This window comes from Pieris rapae, chromosome 10 (genome assembly GCF_905147795.1).
Source record: "Pieris rapae chromosome 10, ilPieRapa1.1, whole genome shotgun sequence".
NCBI lineage: Eukaryota > Metazoa > Arthropoda > Insecta > Lepidoptera > Pieridae > Pieris > Pieris rapae.
In genome coordinates, this window is record NC_059518.1 from 3,425,408 (window position 1) to 3,441,666 (window position 16,259).

Here is a 16,259-nt window from a genome sequence, read left to right on the forward strand (position 1 = left end):
GTGAAAATTACCTGATTATTCGTAACTACCTACTAAACATTAAATATATTTTATTCAAGGCCTAATAGGTTTAACTTTAAATACAAAAACTAAACAGGAGAGCCAGTTCCCGCCAGGTCTGTGTGTTAGAATAGATTCTAGTAAGATATACAGACTTGCCAATATTCTTGCAGTTATGTTATTAAACAGAGACACTCACTCTTACTCTCACAAACACACTTATAAAAATATTTTCGTAGTATGAACAAAGTTTTATTTCATAAAACTGAAATAGCATTATGAGAGCAATAAATAAGTGTTCAAAGAAGTACGAAGAGCGAACACGGCAATCCTTTTAGCTAAAAACTATTGGAGGAAGTCAATCCGTGGTGAAATTGTAACCAGTCCCTAAACGTATTGTCTTGTCACCTGACCTCATCAGCTGTTGAATGGAAATCGCTTGGAGCACTTCACCCTTTTACTAATTAATAGTTAAAACTTCAAAATGATCCATCGAATTGTAGCTTAGAATTTATATTTTAAATCAAAATAATGGTTTTATTAATAAAAAGGAAATATGTAATTTTCAAGTTTTATAATCTTTATAAGTATATCTGAAATAAGGAATATGTCAAATTATAATTTTAAATAAATAGTGTTTAAAACGCTTGGAAAGTATTGAAGCTTTCTTATCTTAGTATATACCAAAAACCAACAACAGAACAAAAACACTTAATAAAAAAGTTAAAATTCGAAGTATTGTAGTGCCAAACAAAGACCGGTAACGCGGCATCCTGGGAATCCAAAGAATACGCCAAAATGTCTCAAGTTTCTTCGAGCAATCAGCTCTTAATGTAGTGAAGTTCAAGTTGGGAAATTATAGGACGCCGGCGGGCGACGGCCGCGTGTCATCTCCTAACATCAAAAATGCATTTAAATTCTGCGCAATAAAAAACAGCGTTGAGAAGTTTCACTACGACCAAGGGATTGAGGCTTCCAACCCGCTACCACACTTTGCAATATAAAATATGTAGTGACTGTTCCTGATCGTACTGTGCGACCTATTTAAATTCTGCGGTAAATAAAAGAGATTACTTCGTATCTGTCTCTCTGTCTTATGTCTCTTCATATTGAACACTATTTTGTCTTTTATCTTGTGAGTGGTGCAATCTATCTCAATGTTTTTTGTTACACATGAAGATTTAGCTTTAAATATATGTTTAACGCCCATTTTCATTGCCTCACATAGACGATCCTAACGATTTATTAGGCTAGCCTAAAATCAAATGTCATAAATAAAAGCTGTGTATATTAGTCAGTGAGTGAATTGTAAAGTGAAAGCTTACATGTCTACTAATTAAAATTAAAAAAAAAATCTACTAATTATAATTAAAATTATAACCAGAAGTAATAAGAACTCGTAAAGGGGTGCCTGTAAGGCCAAGTATCCCGCGAGCATTAATTAGTGTTGAGGATTCATCAAAGTTCACCAGTTAATTAGCAGACCCCGTCTCACTCACCTTTTGTGATTGTGAAAATAGACTACTCGATCACGTATATCTTCAAACTTTGCATATATATATTTGAATAATTAAATATATTTTTATTTCGTGTTTTCAAAATTAAGTGGTAAATAGTAAATACTTACAGTAAAGGAATCGATGGTTAATATTTAGACAAATATTATTCGGATACCTCAAAAAATATTCAAATCCGAACCACTAAGCATTATAAAATTAAACAAGCAAACTCCATAATTCCTTTTCTATCCAGTCGAATAGCGTGACGTTAACAAAGAACGTAGTACCGCAACCGACGTCAATTAGGCTAATGGACACCACCCGACCTGCATTCATACTCGAAATCTTCCAAGCTACAGCTAATTTTCATCTTAAACGTCTCAATTTTATAAACGGACAGCTCGAACTTTATAACTCGAGATTTTATCAGATTACAAATCATTTTTTTAAGATCTGGTGTGTTTATATAGGCTATAATAGTAGCAGTTAAAGGGGGTAAGGTGATTGTTAAGGTCAACTTGATTGTTAAAGGGAGCAAAATAATTCTTGATTCTAAAATTCACTCGACGTTTTTTCATGATATATTTTGAAAATATAGTATGTCTTTCGTTAATAATTTGCAACAAATTTCATTTAAGTTTCTTATTCTGATTTCACATGCTTACTCTACATAAACCACGCTGCGCTTATAAAACTAAGAAAGCCTGAGTGAGCAAGTGCAACCTTGGCTTGTTAAGTTACTTAGTTGTAAAGGGTAAGTCAGTCACTCTTAATTAGCTGTAAACGGTATTAAAATAAATGCATTAATAGTTTTTATTTCTGACTATTAAGGACATGACTGAAGCATTTAAATTATGTTTTAACGCCTTATTACGCCTTCGATAAGTAGACTACAATTTACGGAATGTATGTTTCAAAAGGTAATTTAATTAATGAAACAACTTTTTATTTGTAACACCTGTATTGTGCGTCGCGTCTTTGTTTCAATTGCGTTTTCTAAGCGTTTTTAATTCGCTCGTCTAACAGTTCAGTCCCGACATGCATCGCGACTCATTACTCCACTAATGGAGGCCTTAATGAACCAATCTAACAGATTGCCCTCGAATCTCCTACTTAGAATGTTGATTTGAAAGCTCTGACGCGTCACGTATCTTTTCTTAATTTAATTACACATTTACATTAGCTTAATTAGATTATCTTTTTAAATATATGTTTACTTCCTTACTAAGGGCAGACGAAATATTTAATTGATTGAGTGACTTCAAGATAACAAAATATTTTAGGATGCAACATAGTTCCGAGTACCTAAAGAGTAACGTTTTCAGATCATAAAAACAGCAAGTGTTCGTTAAAAAATAGTATAACAAAGCATGTGCGCAAATATTGATTATAATCAACTCCGGCATAAAGTTGCTCCGGCAGTGATATTAAATTAAAACTTGCTTAATTAATGTAGCTCAATACGCTTAATGATCCGCATAATACAGCGGCAAATTAAATTTGTTCGCCAGTTGACACGCGGCTACTAATAATCGCTAAGGTTAAAGCGTGACTTGCGAACTTGTTCAAGAACTCCAATTTGCGTTTGAGCGACTAGAAGTTATATTAAAAGGTCTACAGTAATTTGCTTGACAAACACAATGAATAAAGAATGCGTGTAGTTATATAAAATTCGGAGATCAAGTTCCGTGCATTCCGCTTCCACTGTTTGTCTAGCTTAACTCTGTGTGTTTTTGCTAATTGTGTCACGTATGCTCCACACATGCTCATTATAAATATAGATTTCAAATCGTAAGGAAACTCTTTTCCGAGTTTAATCAACCCGATTTGAACATAAGGCGCAAGATTTATGATCGACACAAATCGAATTCGCTAACAAACAATATCGTATTCGAGGCGAGGTAGGATACGATACGAGTATATCAATATTGCAGGCGCTATTAATACGTCCGTCTCATGAGCTGAGGGGGGAGAACCTCCCGCCCGCCCGCACTCGCCGCTCTTAATTGAATGAGGAGCGGGAATTGTTTCCCAAAATGAAACAATTAATTGTGCAACGGCTATTCCGCCTTACATGGATAATACGTTCGTTTATGGCCTCCTAACGCGGCTGCGCGTCGTCCTTTATTGGACCGACTCTAGGAATTTGTGTTCATTGGCGCTCGTATCCAAAATTTAATCGGAAATTTATAAGATGCGGTCTCGTTTGGAGAAAATTGCAGCTGATGCCTATTTAAAAGACTTGTAACTTCGCGGCACTCGAAATGCTCTCAGTTTGAATTGCGTTTAAAATTTTCATGGTCAGATAGCATGTATAATGCGGTTTTCCGTGGAAATTCAACACGCGAACGTGTAGCGCATTCAACTTGAAGACGCATCGTAAACTTTACGCCTCGCTACGAGAGCCCCTCAAAACTTTTCATATTCCCCGACCGTAAAACCAACCAAAAAATACGAGCAGCCAAAAACATTGTAAACGTTCGCCGGTTATCGACACAACCAGCTATTACCCTGAAATTAGTTTTAAAATATTGTCTTAACGATACTCGTTGCACCAGCATTTTGTATTTTCAAACATGCTTACTTAGTTTCACTTCAAATTAACATTCATTGGCTGTTCTATTTAAACTTACACTAGTTAAACACTGCGTGAATAGGATTATGATTAGTCTTGTATATAATTGAAGGTTATAAGTACTTATTATTAAACAATAATAGCTATGTTTAGAGATATTTTATTAAAATCGGAGTTATGTTAACAGTAGCTAAGTAACATTTGTATGTATATTTAAGTAATAATTAGAAGCGCAAACGATATTAATAATTACTAACATTTGGTTAGCAATTAACGCACACTTGAAGACAAAATGAGCCTTTTAGTTTTAAACACTCATAAATTGATATAACATTCTCCTTTCCGATAATGTCTAACGTCGACAACACTTATAATATTATTTATAGGTAACATAAGTGTTACTTAGAGTGAACCCTTCAACAAGTCAAGTTAGTTTTTTATTAGCATAGCGTTTGTACCACTACCTTTATTATTATACATCTTAAGTATAAGCTAAACTTTTAAAGCCCGTTGACACCCAGCTTCAAACAAATATTCTCATTTATAAAATATTTTTTATGATTCATATACATAACTGCACTGCACAACCGCCACCGAACATAACTGAATTTATGAACTGAACTGAACTGAACATAGCATTTAGCTTATTATGAACTTAATCATGAAATTGACACAGAATTAGACCTTTAAAAGAACATAGGCAAACCAAGTAGCTCAGCTAGTTTGCTCAATTATCCGAGAATGAATCTAAGTCATTACTTAGCTGAGCGAGAGGAATGGGACGGGGTGCAGTGGAAATTGCATAGGGTGGGACAACATTCATTTCTGGTGCAGACAACTGCATATATGATTGTGTTACTGTATCGTTATACCATTAGCTTGCGAAGTTGAGAACGCTTCAGATGTTTACGAGATAAACATCCAATTTGTAATTACAACTTGCTAACTAAATTGTATTATCAATTGTGATGACTACACGGACTTATGAACCTTCGTTAGTTACAATAATTCCTAAAACATGAATGTGTTAGGAACAAAAAGATTTAATATTTTGAGCCTTTGAAATATCTTAGATAAACCCTTTAATGTACTTAACAAATCTGTCTCCGACAACAATTCAAACCAAACCAACCTAAAGCTTGTATGGCGTAAATGTATTGAAAAAACTTTGTAAAGACCTTAGTGCGATTACGAATCTATTTTAAAGACTAAAGTGTTTTGTAAAATGCTAATTCAAAAATGTTGAGTACGCGTATCACTTCTTAACGCATATTAAGCAAGCACTTAAGTATTCACTAATAGCTTATTGCGAGGAAAAAGATACCGCGCGGCGGGCTCAATCACAGGAAGTGCGCCATCTCATCGCGGAAGTGGTTTCTCTTGTCGTCTCACTCTCACATGCCTCTGTTTTGTAAACTCGCACGTTAATGGACGTATACGATGCGTCCCGATTGAATGCATTTCGCAATGGAAACGGGCCGCGTCGAATTCAATCTTCTGAGCATTATGGAGCGTCACTCGATTGCTGATGTTTTTAATCAAAATATTGAGTAACGCGCTGGGTTTATTGAATTATTCTTTAGTCTATTCGGTGTATTGACGGAAAATTTGTTCGGAATTTTAAAATTACAAATGTACTTTTCCTTTAATTTTTCAATTAGCTAAAATACACAACTGTTACCTTAAATATAGAAAAACGGGATTGGTTTAAATAAAACAACATTAAATAGGTAGATGGATTTACCTGCTGTAATCTCGCTGTAAGATCTTTTGATTCATCTTGCAACAGGTCTGCATCCCGCGTCAAGAACTATGTCAGAAAGTCATCATACCGAAAGTGAAACTGTAAGGCTTAATCCGCGGCGCAGAGGAGGGCGCTCGATTAAAATGAATCACAACGGTGCTAATTGGGCCTGCCTGGCCGCTAGCTCATCCAATTAGCCGCGACTTAGAAACCCCAGGCCGCAAGCCACCCTGTAATCTACCCAGGCCACCCCACCGATATGAACTGATGGAATGTTTCATTCACGTGCTTATGACGCCAGCACTGCTTGCGGTTTGATATGGCTTAAACCAATTAGGCACAGAGTACTCTATATTTATGAAACATGACTTTTTAACAACGTCTAAACGTCTGCCAGCGATCAAATTAAAATCACTACAGCGTCCTATCTTAGAAGAGTTTGTTTGGAAAATAATAGCGCAGTTGTTTAGACAAGCGATAACGACTCGCGTAGAGACTTCACAACGCCTTTAATGACATCGAGGGCAGTAGGCTTCGCGTGCGCAGTTCTTGTTATATCTTTATTACAAAGGAGTGCCTCATTAATTTGGCAGCCCTTCAAAGTTGAGAGTTGCGAACCCTTGACCTCGTTCACGAGAGCGATACTGAACCGTTTCGAATTGAAACGCACCTTGCGATACATAATTAACGATGCTCATTACTGCGTAACAAATACTCTTCCTCTGGGCTCTCCACAATAACGCTCTCGGCTTCAAACGAAAAGAACATAAACGTCCAAGTTAGATCATTCCAGTAGAACACATAATTTCTTGACTCATTCTAGCTAGACAGTTTCTATTATCCTTAATAGTGGTCGTAAGAGTTTTAAAATGGTTTGGATACAAAACTTGTTCCGCTCAGGAAGTGTTTCCAGGGCACAGGGAACGGTTTGCGGAAGTTCGATATTGAATGTCGCATTTTATTGGGTAAATTCGATAATCACGGTCCGCGGCGGAAGAGTAATGTGCATCGGGTTGCCGGTAATAGAAAAGTTGTGTCATCGAGACGTATACTTTTGCGATTTACTTTGGAGGGCATGTAAAGAGGCTAATGAACACATTGGACCGTGTCCGCGGACTCGTGCATTTTTAATGGCTCACGCTAGCACACTCACTATTAATATTTACCGAACACGTCAAGAGGGTGCACTTTACCTTTTAGTTAACTAGCGTCCGGCCGTTCATTAAATTTTCACGCGCGTCAGTTTCGGCCGAATTTTCCGCGGCGCTGACCGCCCGCCCGATAACGAGCGGGCATCGTTACCGCGTCTCGCCCTGCCTTCCCACCGATGGCACCACACAAAACCGATCCCAATTTTATTAATAATAAACTGTTACTTGGCTAGTCAGAGTAGCTTTGATATAAAACCTTCACCTTGCTACCTTCAAATATTAATATACTAAGTTTTATCCTATATTTTCGATATTCTATAATTTCAAAGAGTATACATATATATGTACTATTAGTAAATTATATATAAAAATATTTCACGCAAACAAGGAGACATATCAATGAAACGATTAGCATGCACCTGAAACTGAAGACGAGCGATGATTAATGCGTGGAGTTGTATCGCATCGCGTGCATGCCCAGCATGAATAAGGAATGAACGCGGGCGCACGCGACGCGACAAACGGCCAAATCGCACGCTAACGCCGCCCGCCCTACGCCGCCCTAATTTATTACTCCACCCTGTATTATCACTCGCCTATCTCTCTATACCATATCTGCGAATGTACGGATTTTCTTCACTAATTCGTAATTGCACGAACGGTAAAACGAGTAATGATATCGTACTAAATAAAGTTTGTGCATAAATAATACGATTAAGAATATTAAATACATTCGAAGACAAATGACAATCATTTGACTTCAGCACAGTAAACAATGTAAACCACATTTATATTAATTAATTATTCAAATATTTAATCGTTCAATAACAGGCGATTGTTTGCTAACATCTATGAGCTTAGGACTATTAAATTATTTGGCTGTGTTCAATGTATCTAAATGTGGGTATTGTCTCGCTACGTCCCGCACTCGGAACCTCCAATATAAACAGTTTTGTTAGTCCCTTACGTTTATCTCTATTAAGAGGTGTGCCCACTGTTTCAAATTTTGCTTAAAGCTAAATTTATTAAACTTTACAAAGCACGTTTTCGTCCGATGTTTAGTTTCTTGGCTTGCTCACTTAACAAGGCGCTGAGGTTCTAACAAAAACAGTCAGAGAGTAGGTAATATTGTTATCACTCTTATAATGAGTACATTACCACGATAATAATACTAATATAAATACTATCTATATACATTCATGAATAATTTTCACATCAAGTTTTCATACCACAATTAGATCATATAAAAATAAACAATAATATCAGAACGAAACTTTCACTTAATAATTAGGTTTTCCAAATTAGAAAAGGAAACAAAAATATAATTCCTCCAATATTTCTAAATTGCAAAGCCCTGAGCACTATTTGTGTATAGTCCCTCTTATTTCAGGGATGCGTCGGGCATGTTTGTCGAACTAGTTAATGGAATGCCGATGGGCTGTAGACCATTGTACGCGTCCAACCACTTTCTATTCAATATCTACATAAAGCTAAACGCATTGATTGCCACATACCAAAACCTTAATCCTTCATTGGCTTTGCACACAAATCATATTTGACATACGAACATGATTCTAGTTTTCAATTATGTCAACCTTCGCCAAAAACAAATGGTTACATTTAATTACCGGTTTTACTGCTATGATCAAATTATTCCAGATATCTTAAGCAATAATTGGTAATAAAACGAAATAACAATACACAAGAAAAAACACGTTGAAGTTTTGTTATTTTTTCTTTTGATGTCGGCTACTACTACTACAAAAAAACATTTGCGATGTATTTTTTCAATACACATAACAGTATTATTCAAGTATTAACAGAAATGAAGGCCCATGCAAAATGAATACAATTTATTTTGTTACTGACTCAGTAATCAGTAGAAGCAATTATGAAAGTTTATAGTGGTCAGGATCCGGCCTCTACGGTCTTGAGTCTTGCATAATGATCGAAATTCGACTCCTTCACTGACCAAGATACGCTTCGACGTTACCTACATGTAACGCTCTTCCAATGGTCTTTCTGGAAATTTCTAAATCCAATCTAAAACGATACAATTTTAGCTGAAAACGTGAATAACTGAACAAGGGTAAATAGTATATATATAAAATATTCGTGTGTTAATTTTTTTTATTTATATTTTAACAAAATAGGCCGGATATTATTACTAAAGAAAATAGAAAGGAGCATGGCAACGTAAGAAGCGGCGTTTTTTGTAATATTCAAAAATTATCTGAGACATGTGTACAATAAACTTTCTTTTTATAATTTCACTGCCAGACTTACGATTTTATTTCCAAAAATGAAGCTTTACTTGGTTAACGTTGCTCGTAAAAGCCATGTAGGTCATTCAGACTTTTACAATAATTTTTATAAACAAATTACCACGACTAGGTACGATAGGTAGTGTGTCGGCTTGAGAACATAAACCACTTTTCCAATCTATACTGTCTGATAGTTTGTGAACTAAACAAATTGTTGTTTATTAATAGGAATGTTCATTGGAACATTCCTATTAATTCGAGTTTGCAACAATTAAGAGTATTTCTAATATTGAAGAGAAACATTTATGAATATTTAAAATTAGAATAATGATTAAACTTGCTGAATACCAGCATTATTTAAATTCAGAACATCGTTCTATTAAGAACACTGTACATCAAAATGACTATTAAGAACAATCCTAACTATAAAGAATGTCTTACCCAATTATACCTGTACAAGACGCCCGAGGGTCTTCTTAACTAATTAAATTAAGCGTGTAATGAAATGGTTTACCTCTGGGTAAGCTGTATTGATGTAGGGGCCGCGTCTAGACCAGAGATAATTAATAAATAGGCTCGAGAATAAATGAAATGAACAATCGTGACTTCCATTAGTAGTTTAAATCCCTTTCTTTATTGTGAGTAGAATATAATTTTGACGTGATATTTTTTATTTATAGGTACGATATGCACAGGCGTAACAAAGACTATGAATTCCATAATTTCTCGATTTATAAAAAATCTGTACAAATAATAGTAACAAAATAAAATGTTTAACAGATATATGATAGTACTAACGTAAAAGCGACACGCTCGGTTTGTTTTAGCTCTATTATAGAATTCAAAGCAACACACCGCACTATGCTTGTCTAATTGATAAATCATGTAAAATACTCAAATTCCAAACACAAACAGATAATTTCCATGGAAAGCTTGTACTGTACTGTTTCCACGGAGAATAGCACATACGCCCGGCTAAGTTTCAATGGCGTCCGTATTAGTTTGAAACCTAATTGTTACGCGAGCCCGCGGCAACCGGGGCCGCGCGGGCGAACGAAACGCTCGCCCACGAATATTATGCATGTTTAATTAACGCCATTTCTAATTCATAATCCGACAGTGATAAATTAAAGCCCGTCCACCCGTAATTAGGTACGCAATTACGGCCCGTTTGAATTCATTATTGCCGAAAGTACTAGGTAAGCGTGATTTATTACTATGTCTCAGCGTAATTAATATCGCGTTACACGTGCGTTATCGACCCGCGTCGCCCGCAGTATCAATCAAATGCCAACTGCTTCCTGCGGACTTGAGGTGTTATAATTAATCAGCTACGAGATCCTCATATTGTTCGCCGGTATTATTAGACAATAAGCGTTCACCGCGGCCGCGCGGACGTAATTGGAAACTCTATACGGCTATTTAATTTACCTAGCGGGCCGCGCCACCTGGCTCGATGGCGAAACAATTGCCGAGCGCCTAATTATATTTTAATCGCAACATGACCCCCGCCCTACGTAGACGGGCGGCCGCGGCGAGCGGGGGACGGCACCACTAATTCATTTGTGCGGCGAAACTCGGGACGAGCCGCCTGTAGCGATTGTTTATTCTCATAGGAGAGTTTAGGTCTCCTAAAGCAATAGCGACACTTAAACATATTAACCACGTTTACGTGAACAGTTAATTATTCTCTATACGCAGCGCAGACACAATAACACCGGTTTAATTAAGTTGTACATATTGTCTGAGTCGCTTTGATGAGAAACTTCTGGACGCTCGCTCTTTTTAATAATGAGCATGTCATATCCTCACGATTACTCTCGTAAGTCGTATTTTACGTAGGTAATATTACTTGCACTAACTTGCCCGAAGTTCATCAAGTGCAATAAATATTAAAGTTACAATATCATTGTTAGAACACTCGCTATACGCGCAGCTGTTTCCGCGAACTATTGCCAATTGTGTGGGGACCTTTGTTCGCAACATCAACTATGAAAATGTTATAATAGCCTATTGAGCCCATAAATTGTTAGGAATCCTTTTGCTACCACAAAAAACTTTTAGTTCGCAATGTACAGGCTTATTATTTGAAGAGATCTTAAGAGCAGAAGAAGTTTGCATAGATCTGTGTCAAATTTTCATTATACTTTTGTTTACACTAGTGTGGAAACAATTTTTGCGATGCAGATGTGACAGCAAACTGGTCGGGCGCGTACCACATTAGCTTGAAAGCCTTAAGAACGGGAGAGGAAACTGCGTATTGGCCATTAGCGTGATTAGAGGACCCCAAGCCACTCGCGAATTCTTAAGGCCTACTCATCTCATAATACCCACCTACATATTTCATTATTTATAATAAATAATAATATAATAAAATCATTTATTTCAGACCAATCAACAAGTCCATATGTTGTTAGTATAGTAAAACTTATAAGACTTATAACTATGTTAGTAAAATTATTAAAAACATTTAGTTCATTAGTCTACGTTGATTTGAGACACCCGGCACACGGGCATGTATATGAACCCAGTGTCTCAAAACAGCACATTCAGGCTTATTTGCTATAACCATCAGGATATTGTTGGTACTCGCACGAACCCCACGCATCAGTGAGGCGTAACCACTGGTGCTTTCGGGACAGCCAATCATAAGACTTGTCGAAGATGCTTCCATCAGGTTGGATGCACTATACACCAGCCATCTTACACAGATTATAACAATTTCTATTTTTATTTTAATTAATTAAAAATTTATGTTCAACCATATCCCATATTTTAATTATAAATTAAAACTACTTAGCACAGCGGTTCGACGCCATAACATGAGATGAGATCCAATGCTTGAGAATCGAACCGTCCATTCTTTGAGCGACAACTTGCAGAATGCTGCTCACACTGCCACGCACACGGCACATCAGAGACGCCACTCGTTTACGAATTATAGATGGAAAATCATCTATTCGCGCTTCCGCAAACATGCCTGATGCGCTACAAAAACGCGGCAGCCCCAGCAGCATCCTGAAAGCATTATTATACTGTATGCGAAGAGCGCTGAATGCCCGTTGAGTATAGTCGGTCCACAAGCTGCATGTGTAAAAGCTCTGGCAATAGGCCCTAAATAGTGTAAGCTTGACATTTTTAGAGCATTTAGCAAACCTACGAATCAACATGTTACTCCTGACAGCCAGCGCCCTTCGCTCCCTTTCAACATCCATATCGTCACTCAGTGAATCAGTGACCCAGTGTCCCAGATACTTAAAACTAGAAACTACTTTGAGTACTCTGCCTCCAAGAGAGACAGGCGGTATTTGTTGGTGCTGTTTAGTTCCCGCCTTAAATATAAGCAACTCACTCTTAGCAGCGTTGTATCTGAGACCATGGGCCTCCGCATAACGCTCACAAATGCTCAAAAGTTTTCTTAGGGCACTGATTGATGGGCTCAACAACACCATATCATCAGCGTAGCTTATATTGTTGATGATCATCCCATCTATAGAGCATCCTACCATGGAGTCATTGAGCTCACCAATCAGCCTGTCCATATACAGATTGAAGAGCTTTGTTGACGTTATCCCCCCCTGTCTTACTCCACACTCCATTCTGTATGTTTGTGATAGTGATCCTGCCCACCGCACAACATTTTCTTGAGACCCATACCAAAACTTAAACAATTCTATAAGCTCACAAGGTAAAGTTGTGTCTTCGTACAGCTTCTGCCATAGCTTTCCATAAGACACTAGGTCGAAGGCCTTGGACAGGTCAAGGAAACATGCATAAACAGGTGTTTTCCTGTCTGTATAATACCTGACAGTGTGCTTAAGACAAAGCACAGCTGTTTCAGTGGAAAGTCCTGTCTTAAAGCCAAACTGCGCATCATGGAGACAAAGATGTTTATTAAGGTGTTTGTCCAGCACACTATCCAGCACCCGAGCAACAATGGTGGCCAATGAAATGGGTCTGTAATTATTGATATCGGACATATCACCCGTACGATTTTTTACAATTGGCACCACCAAAGTTCTCATCATACTACTAGGCAAATATGTGTGCCGCAGACAGAAGTTGAAAAGCATGGAAAGCACTCGAGGCAAATGAACACCCGCATGCTGTAGATGTTCAATGCTAAGAGAGTCATGGCCCGGCGACCTGCCACGTGCCATACCTTTCACTGCAGCATCGACCTGACTACTAGTGAAGAGGACTTGAGGCTTATTAGTGCAATCTCTAGAGTATGACAGTTCCTTAAATGATTTCAGCGTGGACTCTACTTTGAAATGACCTCTAAAAAGTTCTGCAATTTGTTTAGGATCACTAACACCTCCCACGCTCACAGGCAAGCCCGGCTTAAGATTAAATTTATTAGCTTCTTTCCAAAATTTTGCAAAATTTTTATTTGAATGATGTGATGCTATGATATCCATCTTTATCTGTTCTTTATTATTCTGACACCATTTTAACTTACTTTTAAACTCTTTTCTTGTTGCCAACATTGTTTCATAGACTGGACCAACCTTGGGCTTACCTTGTAAGTCCCAATTTTGAAAACTTAACCGAGCCTGCATATGAGCCTGTCTAACGTGCTTATTCCATCCTATCACATGTTTCTTATTGGACCGAATGTTGTAACTAAGTTTTGATGACTCCAATAATATACTAATAATTTTGTCATATAAATTGTCAATAATTTTTAAATGCTCAGAATTGTCACAAAATTTGTCACTGCATTCTCTTAACTCAATCGGGAAGTCAAGATCTCTTAATTTACTATTACAATATTCTTTATAACAAGCTATTTGTTGGGGGTTTCTATCGCCCCACTTAATATGATTATAGGTTTCTATATTGCTCATCATTTTAGAACCTAATACATTAATGTCACAATGAATTTCAAATGGGATATGGTCAGACCAATAAATGTCATAACAAATTTTAACATTTTTTACAGCCTTCCGCGCAACCTCTGACACCACACAGTGATCTAACCACCTTGTTGTGCCATGTACATCACTTACATATGTGTAGTTGTTAGAATCACGACCTAGCAGCTCTAAATCTGCACATCGCCACTTTTGTTCTAAACAAAAATCATCAAGTTCCAAACCAAAACGTTCACCAGGATGAGCATTATAATCGCCCAAAGCAAATACAGAGTCAATATTACATACCTCCACAATAGCAGCAATCTCACCTAGGCATTCGGTATACTCAATAAGATTTTCAGCCGAGTCCGTAGGCATATATACCGAAAACACTAGAAGCGAATGCTCAGGTAACACTAATTTTATGGCCGCTAGACGATCGCTTTTACACTGAATCACTGACACAGATGAACATAAGCTTTTACGCCAGAGAATAGCGACACCACCATACGGCCTACCTCGCACAATACCCGCACTAGTATCCACTGCAGACTTTCCCGTGTATTCAAAATCTTCGTGAATACTGCCCAGGAACGGAATATCATGTGGCATCAACCAGGTTTCTTGAAGTGCCACTATATCTGCGTTTTGACATAAACCCCTGATGCCGTCCACCGACCGAGTCACAGATTTACAGTTGAAACTTATGAATTTCAGCTTATTTTTTCCACTTGAATCCATTAAACAACTTGGTTATGCCTGGTCTTGTCATTCTGTGTCACCTCATCACTTTTCTTATAATTACTCTTAGAATAATAATTACTTCTATTTAAGTAAACAAATCTACGAAATTGAATGCCTTCCGGCCACGTCGTATCGTCCAAAAATAATCCTAATTTATTTTCTGGTACAAATATTTTATACGAGTCATAGTGCTTTTCAACCTTCATGTTTATCTTTTTAATTAAAACAGACACATTTGTTTTTTGCTTTATGTACTCAATTATATCACCCTCGCTAGTCTCCTTATGAACTTTGTTTACGAAAAGCGGAATTTTGAGGTCGGCAGCTTTAAACTTCACATCTGGTAATGTCGTTGCTTTTCCTTTTGCACCTATAAAGCGGTTTCTTAATCGTTTTTTCTGCACTAGGAGCCATTGGTCTTCCTGAGTAGGCATATCACATTTATTGCACGAAGTTTTGTTTACTTTAACAACCTCTGCGCACGACCTTGACGCGGATTGCGTTGACATAGTAGACAATTCAATTTCGTTTTGTTTATCTTTCATCTCGCTCACTCTCCTAGTGTCGACTTGTTCTGTTCCAGCTGTCACAACGAGTGAATCCGATCGCTGCACTCGGTCTGTTGCGTCAATGATCGGGTTTTGTTGTTTCACTCGCTCCCTAGATGGTGAGGGAGACGGCGATACTATGCGCGCAGGCGCACTCGATTCAAATTCGAAACTCTCAGCCGCTGGCGCCGAATTTGGAGATTTATTTGAAATTGGAGGTAGTCCCATGTGTCCACTATCTAAGCATTCACTATCTAATAAGTAAACACCTCCTCTTTTTCGATTAACGTTAAAATCAAAATTATTAACGATTGATGCTTGCTTTAGATTCTTTATTTCACATTGTAGCTCCTTGAACTGTGTTTCCGTTACGTATGAATTCTTAATATTTCTAAGCTCGTTCTGCAGAATTAAAATGTCCTTTAATAATCTCGTCGCATCTATGTGGTCAAAAGTAACCGGTGGAAGTTTTTGCAAGTCTTTTGCTACAAATATGGGTACGAACTCGGGATCAGTCTGTTTGAAAACAGATATGACATCGTAGAGATCTCGTTGGGATTTGCCACTTCGTTTTCTTGTCACATTTCTTTGTGTTGTCGTAATCGAGTCAAATAATAAGTTCTTTGCTGCTTCGATGTCACCAGCCGAGAATGATGATGTACACAATCTCACCAGGCTTTCTTCGTCCATCACATCTACCTTGTTTTGTATAAATGCTAACAGCTCACATATCACTATATTACAACTTTTACATTTTACAACACTGGAGGCCATTGCCCTCGACTTAAAAAAAATGAAAAAAAAAAAAAAAAAAAAAAAAAAAAATGTTTATGTAACCACTGTTTTACTTGAATCTACTCTCCCGGAGATTGCGT

General features: G+C 37.3%; 2 protein-coding genes across 3 annotated transcripts in view; one reads left to right on the forward strand and one right to left on the reverse strand.

Annotated features, from left to right (window-relative positions):
* LOC110994242 (LIM domain transcription factor LMO4) overlaps positions 1 to 16,259 on the forward strand; it is a 136,188-nt gene that overhangs the window by 118,242 nt on the left and 1,687 nt on the right. The window lies entirely within an intron of this gene.
* On the reverse strand, positions 12,191 to 16,168 carry LOC123689520. The gene is made up of 2 exons (XM_045629873.1): positions 14,399 to 16,168; positions 12,191 to 12,251 (listed from the first exon to the last, which is right to left on the reverse strand). Exon 1 carries the CDS (start codon positions 16,156 to 16,158, stop codon positions 14,833 to 14,835), a length of 1,326 nt encoding a protein of 441 aa, XP_045485829.1. The 5' UTR covers positions 16,159 to 16,168; the 3' UTR covers positions 12,191 to 12,251; positions 14,399 to 14,832.